We start from the raw sequence: 14666 nt of genomic DNA on the forward strand, positions 1-14666 counted from the left end.
TTTAGGCTTTCTCCATTTAAATAATATTTTTCTTTTCTATTCTTCCTACCAAAGTGGATAACCTCACATTTTCCCACATTATACTCCATCTGCCAAATTCTTGCCCACTCACTTAACCTATCGATATCCCTTTGCAGACTCTATGTCCTCCTCTCAATTTGCTTTCCCATTTATCTTTGTATTGTCAGCAAATTTGGCTACAATACACTCGCTTCCTTCATCCAAGTCATTAATATCTCTTCTTCTTGGGCAGTCCCTCGGAACCGAGGGTGACTTGCTTCCACATTAAAAATGAGTTCTCAGGTGACTGATGAGTCCAATGCGGGACCTACAGTCTCTGTCACAGGTGGGGCAGACGGCGGGTGGGTGGGGTGCTTGGGTTAACGTGCGTTCCGCTTCTAGCGAAGCGACTCGAGGTGTTCGGCACCTTCCCGGATGCTTCTCCTCCACTTTGTGCGGTCTTGGGTCAGGAATTCCCAGGATACGGTGGGGATGTTACACTTTTTCCAAGGAGACTTTGAGGGTGTCCTTGAAACGTTTCTTCTGCCCACCTGGGGGTCTCTTGCCGTGTCGGAGCTCCGAGTAGAGCGCTTGTTTAGAGAGTCTCGTGGACGATGTGACCCGTCCATTGGAGCTGATCGAGTGTGGTCAAAGCTTCGATGCTGGGGATGTTGGCCTGAGCGAGAACAGACGTTGGTGCGCCTATCCTGCCAATGGATTTGCAGGATCGTGCGGAGGCAGCGTTGGTGGTACCTCGCCAGTGCTTTGAGGTGCCTGCTGTACATGGTCCATGTCTCTGAGGCATACAGCAGGGCAGGTATCACTGCTGCTCTGTAGACCATGAGCTTGGTGCTGGGTTTGAGGTCCTGGTCTTCAAACACTCTCTTCCTCAGGCGACCGAAGGCTGCACGGGCACACTGAAGGTGGTGTTGGACTTCGTCGTCGACGTCTGCCCTTGTTGACAGTAGGCTCCCGAGGTATGGAAAGTGCTCCACGTTGTCCAAGGCCTTGTCGTGGATTTTGATAATCGGGGGGGCAGTACTGTGTGGCGGGGGCAGGTTGGTAGAGGACCTTTGTCTTACGGATGTTTAGTGTAAGGCCCGTGCTCTCGTACACTTCGGTGAAGGTGTTAACGATGGTTTGGAGTTCGACCTCCGAGTGAGCGCAGACGCAAGCGTCGTCTGCATACTGTAATTCGACGACAGAGGATGGGACAACCTTGGATCTGGACTGGAGGCGATCTAATATAGATTGAAAATAGTTGAGGCCCCAGCACTGATCCCTGTGGCACCCCACTAGTTACTGATTGCCATCCTGAAAATGATCCATTTATCCCGAGACTCCGTTTTCTGTTCGTTAGCCAATCCTCTAATACTGAGGGAGTACTGCACTGTCGGAAGTACCGTCTTTCAGGTAAGACGTTAAACCGAGGGGCCGACTGCCCCCCTCTCGGGTGAATGCAAAAGATCCCACAGCCACTATTTCAAAGAAGATGGGGAATTATCCCCGGTGTCGTGGCAAATATTTAACAAACAACCAACATCACTAAAAAAAAATTCGCTGGTAATTTATCTCCTTGCTGTTTTTGGGATCTTGCTGTGCGCATATTGGCTACTGCGTTTCCCTACATTAGGACAGTGGCTGCACGTCAAAAAGTACCTCATTGGCTGTAAAGCACTTTGGGGCGTCCAGAGGTCGTGCAAGGTGCTGCAGCAATGCAAATCCACCTTTCTATGCACCATCTGCCCCAGGGGTGTTCGATGCAGACACTGGGTGCCTTGAATGGAAAGGGACCCATTTTCTAACATGAGTATTCCACGTCTTCACAAGCACAGAAATTAAATTACTTACAAGGAGCCAAACCAATGTCTTCACACCCTGCGTGAGAGAAGCCCCAGGCATAAATCCCAGCTCTGGGTGTATTGTGCTGCACCCGCCCAGTAAAAAGATTCATCCCTGGGTCAGACCTCCCAATGTCATTACACTGGAGCTGAACTCCTGCAATAATAAGTGTTATACATTGGAAACTAAAATTGCGGAATTGATTATTGCGAAAAGGTATATAGGAAGAAAAACACAACTGGTGGAATGAGGAAGGATTTCGCATGCTCGCTTGCACTTAAAACCTTCGAAATTCCCCACCCTTTTTTCTGTCTAGACCACACACCAACTTCAGCTGCAGAACAGTCATGTGAGCTCCTCCCCGTCAAAGTCACTGATTCAGGTTGGGCAGGAGCCCGCTCCATGCCAACTTCCCTGACCATTTCCCCCCTGCTTGGGAACACACTTTCACAGTCGCGATTAGGAACAATATGGGGGGGGGGGAGGGGAGAAATGAAAGATAGACTTGCATTTACATTACAGAATTACAGCACTCGGCCCATCGTGCCTGTGACGGCTCTTTGAACAAGCTCTCCAATAAGTCCCACTCACCCGCTCTTTCCCCACAGCCCTGTGAATTATCTCCAGTCAAGTATTTGTCCAATTCCCTTTTGAAAGTTACTATTGAATCTGCTTCCACCGCCCTTTCAGGCAGGCGTTCCAGATCACAACAACTCGCTGTGTAAATAAAAAACTCACCCCTGGTTTTTTTTGCCAATTACTTTAAATCTGTCTCTTCTGGTTACCGACCCTCTTTTTGTGGTTCGGAGTTTGATAAATACGTGAAAAGGAAAAATTACAGGGCTATGGGGAAAGAGCAGCCGGAGCGCAGGGACTAATTGGACAGTTCCTTCAAAGAGCCGGCACAGGCACAATGGGCCGAATGGCCTCCTGTGCTATGAGATTCTATGAGTACAAGGAAGCTGGCTGCGAGCCATCCCAAATTGCACGTGACGCCAGCACTGAATGAGAAATTCTACATGTGGGAAATAACCTGTGTGGCAAGAATTCTAAAACTGTTGGAACAGGACAAATGTCAGTGTGAAACTAAAGGTGATCAGAGGCAATAAAAAAGGTCCATCAATCACTTACAGAATGAAAGCATTGACCCATAACTGGGACCAATTAGTTGCGAGTGAATTTCTGGTGAAACTTCCCCTAGTTCAAACAAAATTAAAAGTTCTGTAACAAATCTACCTGCAAACATCAGGCATTTAGTCAACAGGGACTGAGTTTCCACTCCACAGATATGGTCTTTGCCCCGCACTCCACAGATACAGCACTCAGTATACTAGTCCAGAAGCCACGACAGTGTATGGCAATTAATAGATGCACGCTGTCGTACTCCCCGCCGAGGCATGAACTGTTGCTGGAACACGTTTACACAGCACGGGGTGGGAAGAGAGGGCATCTGTCACAGCTCAGCTTATGGCCACCCTCGCTCGACACTCACTCAGCCGGGAATAGCGATCCTCCCCCCCCCCCCATTCCTCCCTCTCCTCTTCCCCCCCACCCCCCCCCCCAATTCCTCCCTCTCCTCTTCCCCCCCCCCAATTCCTCCCTCTGCTCTTTCCCCCCCAATTCCTCCCTCTCCTCTTCCCCCCCCAATTCCTCCCTCTCCTCTTTCCCCCCCGCAATTCCTCCCTCTCCTCTTTCCCCCCCGCAATTCCTCCCTCTCCTCTTCCCCCCCCCCATTCCTCCCTCTCCTCTTTCCCTCCCCCAATTCCTCCCTCTCCTCTTCCCCCCCCACAATTCCTCCCTCTCCTCTTCCCCCCCCAATTCCTCCCTCTCCTCTTCCCCCCCAATTCCTCCCTCTCCTCTTCCCCCCCCCCATTCCTCCCCTCACCTCTACCCCCCCCCATTCCTCCCTCTCCTCTTTCCCTCCCCCAATTCCACCCTCACCTCTTCCCCCCCCAATTCCTCCCTCTCCTCTTCCCCCCCAATTCCTCCCTCCTCTTCCCCCCAAATCCTCCCTCTGCTCTTCCCCCCCCATCCTCCCTCTCCACTTCCCCCCCCCCCAATTCCTCCCTCTCCACTTCCCCCCCCCCAATTCCTCCCTCTGCTCTTCCCCCCCCCAATCCTCCCTCTCCTCTTCCCCCCCAATCCCCCTCCACAATCCCCCCCCAATTCCACCCTCACCTCTTCCCACCCCCCAACAAACCCCCCAACCTCCACTCCCCCCCCCCCCCACAATTCCTCCCTCTCCTCTCCCCCCCCCACAATTCCTCCCTCTCCCTTCCCCCCCAATTCCTCCCTCTCCTCTTCCCCCCCCCAATTCCTCCCTCTCCTCTTCCACCCCCCCAAATCCACCCCCCACTTCCCACCCCCCCAATTCCTCCCTCTCCTCTACCCACCCCCCCAATCCTCCCCTCACCTCTCCCACCCCCCAATCCACCTCACACCTTCCCCCCCCCAATTCCTCCCCTCCACACACCCCCCAATCCTCCCTCCCACTCCCCCCCCCCAAATCCTCCTCTCCTTCCCCCCCAATTCCTCCCTCTCCTCTTCCCCCCCCCCCCAATCCTCCCCTCCTCTCCCCCCCCCACAATTCCTCCCTCTCCTCTCCCCCACCCACAATCCCCCCCTCCCTCTTCCCCCCCCCAATTCCACCCTCCCTCTTCCCCCCCCAATTCCCACTCCTCTTCCCCCCCCCCCAATCCTCCTCTCCTCTTCCCCCCCCCCCAATCCACCCTCACCTCTTCCCCCCCCAATCCTCCCTCTCCTCTCCCCCCCAATTCCTCCCTCTGCTCTTCCCCCCCCCAATCCACTCACCTCTCCCCCCCAATCCTCCCACTCCTCTTCCCCCCCCAATCCTCCCTCTCCTCTTCCCCCCCCCAATTCCTCCCACTTCCCCCCCCAATTCCACCCTCTTCCCCCCCCATTCCTCCCCCCCCAATTCCTCCCTCACCTCTTCCCCTCCCCAATTCCTCCTCACCTCCCCCCCCAATTCCTCCCTCTCCTCCCCCCCAATCCTCCCTCACCTCCCCCCCAATTCCTCCCTCACCTCCCCCCCAATCCTCCCTCTCCTCCCCCCCAATTCCTCCCTCTCCTCCCCCCCCAATTCCTCCCTCACCTCCCCCAATCCTCCCTCAATTCCTCCCTCTCCTCCCCCCCCCAATTCCTCCCTCTCCTCCCCCCCAATTCCTCCCTCTCCTCCCCCCCAATTCCTCCCTCTCCTCTCCCCCCCCCCCAATTCCTCCCTCTCCTCACTCCCCCAATTCCTCCCTCTCCTCTTCCCCCCCCCCCAAATCCTCCCTCTGCTCTTCCCCCCCAATTCCTCCCTCTCCTCTTCCCCCCCCCAATTCCACCCTCTCCTCTTCCCCCCCCCACAATTCCTCCCTCTCCTCTTCCCCCCCCACAATTCCTCCCCTCCTCTTCCCCCCCCCCAATTCCTCCCTCTCCTCTTTCCCCCCCCAATTCCTCTCTCCTCTTCCCCCCCCCAATTCCTCCTTCTCCTCTTCCCCCCCCCCAATTCCTCCCTCTCCTCTTCCCCCCCAATTCCTCCCTCTCCTCTTCCCCCCCCAATTCCTCCCTCTGCTCTTCCCCCCCCCAATTCCTCTCTCCTCTTCCCCCCCAATTCCTCCCTCTCCTCTTCCCCCCAATTCCTCCCTCTCCTCTTCCCCCCCCCCCAATTCCTCCCTCTTCCCCCCCATTCCTCCCCCCCAATTCCTCCCTCTCCTCTTCCCCTCCCCAATTCCTCCCTCTCCTCCCCCCCCAATTCCTCCCTCTCCTCCCCCCCAATTCCTCCCTCTCCTCCCCCCCAATTCCTCCCTCTCCTCCCCCCCAATTCCTCCCTCTCCTCCCCCCCAATTCCTCCCTCTCCTCCCCCAATTCCTCCCTCACCTCCCCCAATTCCTCCCTCTCCTCCCCCCCCAATTCCTCCCTCTCCTCCCCCCCAATTCCTCCCTCTCCTCTTTCCCCCCCCCAATTCCTCCCTCTCCTCTTCCCCCCCCCAATTCCTCCCTCTCCTCTTCCCCCCCAATTCCTCCCTCTCCTCTTCCCCCCCCCAATTCCTCCCTCTCCTCTTCCCCCCCAATTCCTCCCTCTCCTCTTCCCACCCCCCCAATTCCTCCCTCTCCTCTTCCCCCCCCAATTCCTCCCTCTCCTCTTCCCCCCCCAATTCCTCCCTCTCCTCTTCCCCCCCCCAATTCCTCCCTCTCCTCTTCCCCCCCCAATTCCTCCCTCTCCTCTTCCCCCCCCAATTCCTCCCTCTCCTCTTCCCACCCCCCCAATTCCTCCCTCTCCTCTTCCCCCCCCCCCCCAATTCCTCCCTCTCCTCTTCCCCCCCCCAATTCCTCCCTCTCCTCCCCCCCAATTCCTCCCTCTCCTCCCCCCCAATTCCTCCCTCTCCTCCCCCCCAATTCCTCCCTCTCCTCCCCCCCAATTCCTCCCTCTCCTCCCCCCCCCCCCAATTCCTCCCTCTCCTCCCCCCCCCCCCAATTCCTCCCTCTCCTCCCCCCCAATTCCTCCCTCTCCTCCCCCCCAATTCCTCCCTCTCCTCCCCCCCAATTCCTCCCTCTCCTCCCCCCCAATTCCTCCCTCTCCTCCCCCCCAATTCCTCCCTCTCCTCCCCCCCAATTCCTCCCTCTCCTCCCCCCCAATTCCTCCCTCTCCTCCCCCCCAATTCCTCCCTCTCCTCCCCCAATTCCTCCCTCTCTTCCCCCCCCAATTCCTCCCTCTCCTCCCCCAATTCCTCCCTCTCTTCCCCCCCCAATTCCTCCCTCTCCTCCCCCCCCAATTCCTCCCTCTCCTCCCCCCCCAATTCCTCCCTCTCCTCTCCTCCCCCCCCAATTCCTCCCTCTCCTCCCCCCAATTCCTCCCTCTCCTCTCCTTCCCCCCCCCCCAATTCCTCCCTCTCCTCCCCCCAATTCCTCCCTCTCCTCTTTCCCCCCCCCAATTCCTCCCTCTCTTCCCCCCCAATTCCTCCCTCTCCTCCAATTCCTCCCTCCCCTCTCATCCCCCCCCCCAATTCCTCCCCCTCCTCTTTCCCCCCCCCCCCACCAATTCCTCCCTCTCCTCTTCCCCCCAATTCCTCCCTCAGCTTTCACCTCACTCCTCTGGGAATAGTGATCCAGAATGGGAATTGCCCCACTGCTTGCTCCTCACTGTGCCAGGAACAGCGATGCGGAGTGGGAAGGGAGTGCTTGCTCCTTACTCTCCTCACCCCGGTCTGATTCTATTGCCCCTGTTCTCAGGAGCTTCCTAACCTGTGTGGCTCAGGGTCACACTAGCTCGTGTGGAGCACAAATACCAGCATGGGCTAGTTGGGCCGAATGGTTAATTTCTGTGCTATAAATTCTTTGTAATGGGCAACTCATCTGCCCACATAGCCATGAGAGACCACTAGTGGTCACATACTGGTGGAACACATGGTGACTGATGGTCACAAGATTCAGATTATCATCTATCCCAAACAACCCATGACAGCCTCAACAAAGGAAAATAGCATTTCGACAGCTCCTTTCACAACCCCAGGACGTCCAAAGGAAAATAGCATTTCGACAGCTCCTTTCACAACCCCAGGACGTCCCAAAGCGCTTTACAGCCTATGAGGTACTTTTTGACGTGTAGTCACTGTTGGAAACGCGGCAGCCAATTTGTGCACAGCAAGCTCCCACAAACAGTAATGCGATAATGACCCAGATAGAGTCAGAGTCATAACAGCACAGAAGGAGGCCATTCAGCCCATTGAGTCCATGCCGGCTCTCTGTAGAGCAATCCAGTCAGTCCCATTCCCCCGCTCTATCCCCGTAGCCCTGCAAGTTTATTTCCCTCAAGTGCCTATCCAGTCTCCCCTTGAAAACATTGAGTGTCTCCGCTTCCACCACTTCCGTCGGCAGCGAGTTCCAGGTCATCACCACTCGCTGTGTAAAAAAGTTTTTCCTCACATCCCCCCTGTATCTATCGCCCAAAACCTTAAATCTGTGTCCCCTAGTCCTTGTACCATCAACTAGTGGGAACAGCCTTTCCCCGTCTAGCCTATCCAAACCCGTCATAATCTTGTAACCTCTATCAAATCACCCCTCAACCTCCTTTGCTCTAATGAAAACAAATCCCAGCTTCTCCAACCTGTCCTTGTAGCTAAGATCCCCCATCCCCAGAACCATTCTGGTAAATCTCCTCTGCACCCTCTCAAGGGCCTTCACATCCTTCCTAAAGTGTGGTGACCAGAACATAAGAAGTAGGAGCAGGAGTAGGCCATACGGCCCCTCGGGCCTGCTCCGCCATTCAATAGGATCATGGCTGATCCGAATCTAGACTCACGTCCACTTCCCTGCCCTCTCCCCGTAACCCCTAATTCCCTTATCTGCTAGGAAACTGTCTATCTCCGTTATAAATTTATTTAATGTCGCAGCTTCCGCAGCTCTCTGGGGTAGCAAATTCCATAGATTTACTACCCTCTGAGTGAAGAAGTTTCTCCTCATCAATACTCCAGTTGTGGCCTAACCAGCGCTTTATAAAGATTCACCATAACTTCTCTACTTTTGTACTCAATACCTCTATTTATGAAGCCCAAGATCCCAAATGCTTTGCTAACCACTCTCTCAATATGTCCCGCCACCTTCAAGGACCTATGCACATTAACTCTCGGGTTCCTCTGTCCCTGCACACTCTTTAAAACTGTGCCATGAAGTGTATATTGCCTCTCCCTGCTCCTTCTGCCAAAATGCATCACCTCACACTTCTCTGTATTAAATTCCATCTGCCACTTGTCTGCCCATTCTGCTAGCCTTTCTATGTCCTGTTGCAGTCGATTGATATCATCATCCGCTTTTTTAAGTGATGTGGGTTGAGGAGTAAATATTGGCCAGGACATCAGGGATAACTTTGCTGCTCTTTGAATACTGCCAGGGAATCTTTTACGTCCACCCGAGCGCGCCGACGGGGGCCTCAGTTTAACGTCTCATCCAAAAGACAGCACCTCCGACAGTGCAGCACTCCATCTGTACTGCACTGGGAGTGTCAGCCTGGATTATGGGCTCAAATTTCTGAAGTGGAACTTCAATCTTCTGACTCGGGAGGCGAGAGTGCGGCCCACTGAGGCACGGCTGACACGTGCATCCACTTAAACAGGGAAAACGAGGCTTCATCTGAACGACAGAACTTCTTACTATGCAACACTTCATCACCAGCTGTGATTATGTGCTAAAGCCTCAACTGTCGGACTTCAGCTTTAATAGAAGAATGGGAGGGGATCTCATTGAAACTTATAAAATTCTAACAGGACTAGACAGACTAGATGCAGGAAGGATGTTCCCGATGGCTGGGGGAGTCCAGAACCAGTCACCTACACTCCGGAGGATACAGTACAGAAGGAGGCCATTCTGCCCATCGTGCCTGTCTTTGATCTTTGGTAGAGATATTAAATCAATCCCTCTCCCCTCCTCCCCCCGTTCTTTTTCCTGTAGCCCTGTACATGTTCTCCCTTCAAGTATTTCTCCAATTCCCTTTTGAAAGTTACGACTGAAACTGCTTCCACCGCCCTTTCAGGCCGCGCATTCCAGATCATCATAACTCTTATTTTAAAAAGTTTCATGTCACACCTGGTTCTTTTGCCAATCGCCTTAAATTGTGTCCTCTGGTTACTGAGATTGAGATGTGGATTTTTGTTCGGCAAATGGAGTTGAGATACAGATCAGCCACGATCTCATTGAATAGAGGACCAGGCTGGAGGGCCTGAATGGCCTCCTCCTGTACCTACAGAAACATCGAAGATAGGAGCAGGAGTAGGCCATTCGGCCCCTCGAGCCTGCTCCGCCATTCAATGAGATCATGGCTGATCATCCAAATTCAGTACCCGGTCCCTGCCTTCTCCCCATATCCCTTGATCCCTTTAGCCTTAAGAAATATATCCAACTCCTTCTTGAATATATTTAATGAATTGGCCTCAACTGCCTTCTGTGGCAGAGAATTCCACAGGTTCACCACTCTCTGGGTGAAGAAATTCCTCCTCATCTCTGTCCTAAATGGCTTACCCCTTATCCTTAGACTGTGACCCCTGGTTCTGGACTCTCCGACCATCGGGAACATCCTTCCTGCACTTAGTCTGTCCAGTCCTGTTAGAATTTTATAAGTTTCAATGAGATCCCCTCTCATGCTTCTAAACTCCAGTGAGTACAAGCCCAATCGACTCAATCGCTCCTCATACATCATTCCTGCCATCCCAGGTATCAGTCTGGTGAATCTTCGCTGAACTCCTTCCATGGCAAGAACATCCTTCCTCAGATAAGGCGACCAAAACTGCACACAATACTCAAGGTGTGGTCTCACCAAGGCCCTGTACAACTGCAGCAAGACATCCTTGTTCCTGTACTCGAACCCCCTCGATACGAAGGCCAACATACCATTTGCCTTCTTAACCGCCTGCTGCACCTGCATGCTTACCTTCAGCAACTGGTGCACAAGGACACCCAGGTCTCGTTGCACTTCCCCTTCTCCCAATCTATTGCCATTCAGATAATAATCTGCCTTCCTGTTTTTGCCACCAAAGTGGATAACCTCACATTTATCCACATTATACTGCATCTGCCCAATCATCCAACCTGTCCAAATCATACTGGAGTTTCTCGGCATCCTCCTCACAGCACACACGCCCACCCAGCTTTGTGTCGTCTGCAAACTTGGAGATATTACATCTAGTTCCCTCGTCTAGATCATTAATATATATTGTGAATAACTGGAGGAACAGAGGGGGGGGGGGGGGGGGTGGGGGCGGTTTAATGAGGGAATTCAGGAACGCTGGGCCGAGGCAGCTGCAAGTCGTCACAACTGAATGGGACAGTCTGCATGGAACACTTGGTCTTTTCCTGTCCGGCACTTTCACATCGGCACCGAGGCCCGAAGGACCACTGGGGCAGAAATGCAAAAAAAAAAGTGATGGGGAAATGGGATACTTGATCGAAATTAGGGTTGAAACATGTGCGAGCAGAGCAAGGGGAAATCTATTTTCTTCACTTTGGTCAGTTCTTTTCTCCTTCCACAGGTACTAGGCATCCCCCAGTAAACATCATTCACCAGGCATTGCACATTAGCAGGCCACTTAACCATGAGGGGCATCACAGTCTGCAGCCACATCGGCCAGACCGGGAAAGGACAGCAGATTTCCTTCCCTAAAAGACATGTGAACCAAAAGGGTTTATACGACAATCCAGTAGTTTCATGGTCATCATTACTGATACTAGCTTTTTATTCCAGATTTATTTAATTAACTGAATTTAAATTCCCCAGCTGCCCTGGTGGGATTTGAACTCACGTCTCTGGGTCAGTAGTCCAAGCTGCTGGAATAAAAAAAAGACTTGCATTTATATAGCGCCTTTCATGACCACTGGACGTCTTAAAACACTTTACAGCCAATGAAGTAGTTTTGAAGTGTAGTCACTGTTGGAATGTAGGAAACACGGCAGCCAATTTGTGCACAGCAAGCTCCCACAAACAGCAATGCGGAAAAATGACCAGTGAATCTGTTTTAGCGATGTTGGTTGAGGGATAAATATTGGCCCCAGGACACCGGGGAGAACTCCCCTGCTCTTCTTCGAAATAATGGCCATGAGATCATTTACGCCCACCTGAGAGAGAAGACGGGGTCTTGGTTTAACGTCTCCTCCAAAAGACGGCACCTCCGACAGTGCAGCGCTCCCTCAGTACTGCCCCTCCGACAGTGCGGCGCTCCCTCAGTACTGCCCCTCCGACAGTGCAGCACCCCCTCAGTACTGCCCCTCCGACAGTGCAGCGCTCCCTCAGTACTGCCCCTCCGACAGTGCGGCGCTCCCTCAGTACTGCACTGGAATGTCAGCCTAGGTCTTGAACCCACAACCTTCTGACTCCGAGGCGAGTGCGCTACCAACTGACCCATCGCTGATACTAATACTAATCCAGTAACAAAACCACTATGCTACCGCACCCCACCTCCCTCAGGCAACGCATTCCAGATCATAATTTTGTATTCTATTCCTCTAAATATGAACCCCAGCACAGTACTTTCTGCTCTGCGTGTCTCAGCTACTCTCAGTATCGGTAGGGCAGTACTAGGGGAGCGCCGCCCTGTCGGAGGGGCAGTGCTGGGGGAGCGCCGCCCTGTCGGAGGGGCAGTGCTGGGGGAGCGCCGCCCTGTCGGAGGGGCAGTGCTGGGGGAGCGCCGCCCTGTCGGAGGGGCAGTGCTGGGGGAGCGCCGCCCTGTCGGAGGGGCAGTGCTGGGGGAGCGCCGCCCTGTCGGAGGGGCAGTGCTGAGGGAGCGCCGCCCTGTCGGAGGGGCAGTGCTGAGGGAGCGCCGCCCTGTCGGAGGGGCAGTGCTGAGGGAGCGCCGCCCTGTCGGAGGGGCAGTGCTGAGGGAGCGCCGCCCTGTCGGAGGGGCAGTGCTGAGGGAGCGCCGCCCTGTCGGAGGGGCAGTGCTGAGGGAGCGCCGCCCTGTCGGAGGGGCAGTGCTGAGGGAGCGCCGCCCTGTCGGAGGGGCAGTGCTGAGGGAGCGCCGCCCTGTCGGAGGGGCAGTGCTGAGGGAGCGCCGCCCTGTCGGAGGGGCAGTGCTGAGGGAGCGCCGCCCTGTCGGAGGGGCAGTGCTGAGGGAGCGCCGCCCTGTCGGAGGGGCAGTGCTGAGGGAGCGCCGCCCTGTCGGAGGGGCAGTGCTGAGGGAGCGCCGCCCTGTCGGAGGGGCAGTGCTGAGGGAGCGCCGCCCTGTCGGAGGGGCAGTGCTGAGGGAGCGCCGCCCTGTCGGAGGGGCAGTGCTGAGGGAGCGCCGCCCTGTCGGAGGGGCAGTGCTGAGGGAGCGCCGCCCTGTCGGAGGGGCAGTGCTGAGGGAGCGCCGCCCTGTCGGAGGGGCAGTGCTGAGGGAGCGCCGCCCTGTCGGAGGGGCAGTGCTGAGGGAGCGCCGCCCTGTCGGAGGGGCAGTGCTGAGGGAGCGCCGCCCTGTCGGAGGGGCAGTGCTGAGGGAGCGCCGCCCTGTCGGAGGGGCAGTGCTGAGGGAGCGCCGCCCTGTCGGAGGGGCAGTGCTGAGGGAGCGCCGCCCTGTCGGAGGGGCAGTGCTGAGGGAGCGCCGCCCTGTCGGAGGGGCAGTGCTGAGGGAGCGCCGCCCTGTCGGAGGGGCAGTGCTGAGGGAGCGCCGCCCTGTCGGAGGGGCAGTGCTGAGGGAGCGCCGCCCTGTCGGAGGGGCAGTGCTGAGGGAGCGCCGCCCTGTCGGAGGGGCAGTGCTGAGGGAGCGCCGCCCTGTCGGAGGGGCAGTGCTGAGGGAGCGCCGCCCTGTCGGAGGGGCAGTGCTGAGGGAGCGCCGCCCTGTCGGAGGGGCAGTGCTGAGGGAGCGCCGCCCTGTCGGAGGGGCAGTGCTGAGGGAGCGCCGCCCTGTCGGAGGGGCAGTGCTGAGGGAGCGCCGCCCTGTCGGAGGGGCAGTGCTGAGGGAGCGCCGCCCTGTCGGAGGGGCCGTACTGAGGGAGCGCCGCCCTGTCAGAGGGGCCGTCTTTTGGATGAGACGTTTCCCCCACCTGAGGGGGCAGATGGGTTCTCAGGTTAAGAGATCCCACGGCCACTATTTTGAAGAGGCAAAGGGGAATTCTCCCCGGTGTGCGAGCCAATATGTACCCCTGAAGCAACAAAATCCTGATTTCATTATTGTTTGTGGGAGCTTGCTGTGCACAATTTTGGCTACCACGTTTCCTACATTCGAACACTGACGACATTCCAAAACTGCAGTAAAGTACTTCCCGAGGTCATAAAATTATCTCTATCCTTTCCTTTCACAATAATAGCACATTTCTAATCCTGAATTCATTCAATTGCACGCAATTAAAACTCGCTCCAGAGAGAGATTGAAAGGGGCTGTGGACAAGTGCTGCCAGAGCATAGTACAGAGAAGATGACTTGACATTTTACACCCAGCCCGAAACCCAGCACAGGACAACCGGAGAGGCCGAGCCAGCCCAGCCCGAGAATGTTAAACTCCAGCTTTAACCGTGACTGTGACCTTAACCCGTGCCCGGACCCCAGGATCACACACAGACAGAGACAGACACACAGACAGACAGACAGACCATGCACACAGGGCCCTACTGCCGGGATTCCTCAAGCTGTATTTACAGCGAGGAGCAGGAGAGCGAGTTAAGGCTGCGGGCCCAGTAACTGGCCAGAGGGCTCAGACTTTCACCCCGCGCACCCACACAGGCCGGAGCCGGGGAGCCCAGAGCCGGCGGGGAGATGATCCAGATTACCAGGCACCCGGAGCCGGAGCCGGAGCCCCAGCCCGTGACTTTGGCCGTGTCCCCGGGACAATAAGCCGGGCTCAACGCTCCTACCCCCGGGGCCTGGACACAGCGAGCAGCTCCCGATCGGCAACATTGTGTCGGCGGGCCGGGGAATCGGCTACATTGTCTCCCCGCGCGGTTACACAGTATCGGCCGACGCTCCTCACCAGTCCAGTCCGCTCCCAGTCCGCCGCTGCTCCGCTCACACACCGCCCAGCCCTAGCACCAGCCCCGCCCATTGGCTCAGGCCCAGCCCCCCCTCTCCCATTGGCCCAGGCCCCCACCGAGCCCCCTCCCATTGGCCCAGGCCCCCCGCCAATCAAATGACCTCACCCGCCCCCCGAGCGCGCGCCATGCTTCCCTCGTGGAGCCCACCGATTGGAGGAGCCGCGATGAGGAAGTGCGGCGGGGGGGGGGCTGGGTGGACCACGTGGCCGTGAGCCAGGCACGGTGGGGTGGGAGGGGGATGGTTAGTGACTGCAGCCAATGGGAGAGAGGAGCAATTGGGAATAGAGAGGAGAGGAGGAATTGAGGGAGAGGAAGAATTGGGAATAGAGAGGA

The 14666-nt window shown here is 56.1% G+C and overlaps 1 protein-coding gene across 3 annotated transcripts in view; it reads right to left on the reverse strand.

Moving 5' to 3' along the window:
* canx (calnexin) overlaps window positions 1-14354 on the reverse strand; it is a 90914-nt gene extending 76560 nt beyond the window's left edge. The window contains exon 1 of one of the 3 annotated variants that reach the window (XM_085996036.1): window positions 14273-14354. In XM_085996036.1, the coding sequence (XP_085852162.1) occupies window positions 14273-14344 (72 nt within the window). In that variant the 5' untranslated portion in view covers window positions 14345-14354. Of the gene's footprint in view, window positions 1-11134; window positions 11154-14156; window positions 14225-14272 lie in introns of those variants that run through there. The other 2 variants (XM_085996039.1, XM_085996038.1) reach the window with 2 other exon arrangements.
* Between the last annotated feature and the right edge of the window lie 312 nt (window positions 14355-14666).

Source organism: Somniosus microcephalus, chromosome 8, assembly GCF_052327205.1.
Source record: "Somniosus microcephalus isolate GS21.2 chromosome 8, FLI_Smic_1.0, whole genome shotgun sequence".
In the NCBI taxonomy this organism is placed as follows: Eukaryota; Metazoa; Chordata; class Chondrichthyes; order Squaliformes; family Somniosidae; genus Somniosus; species Somniosus microcephalus.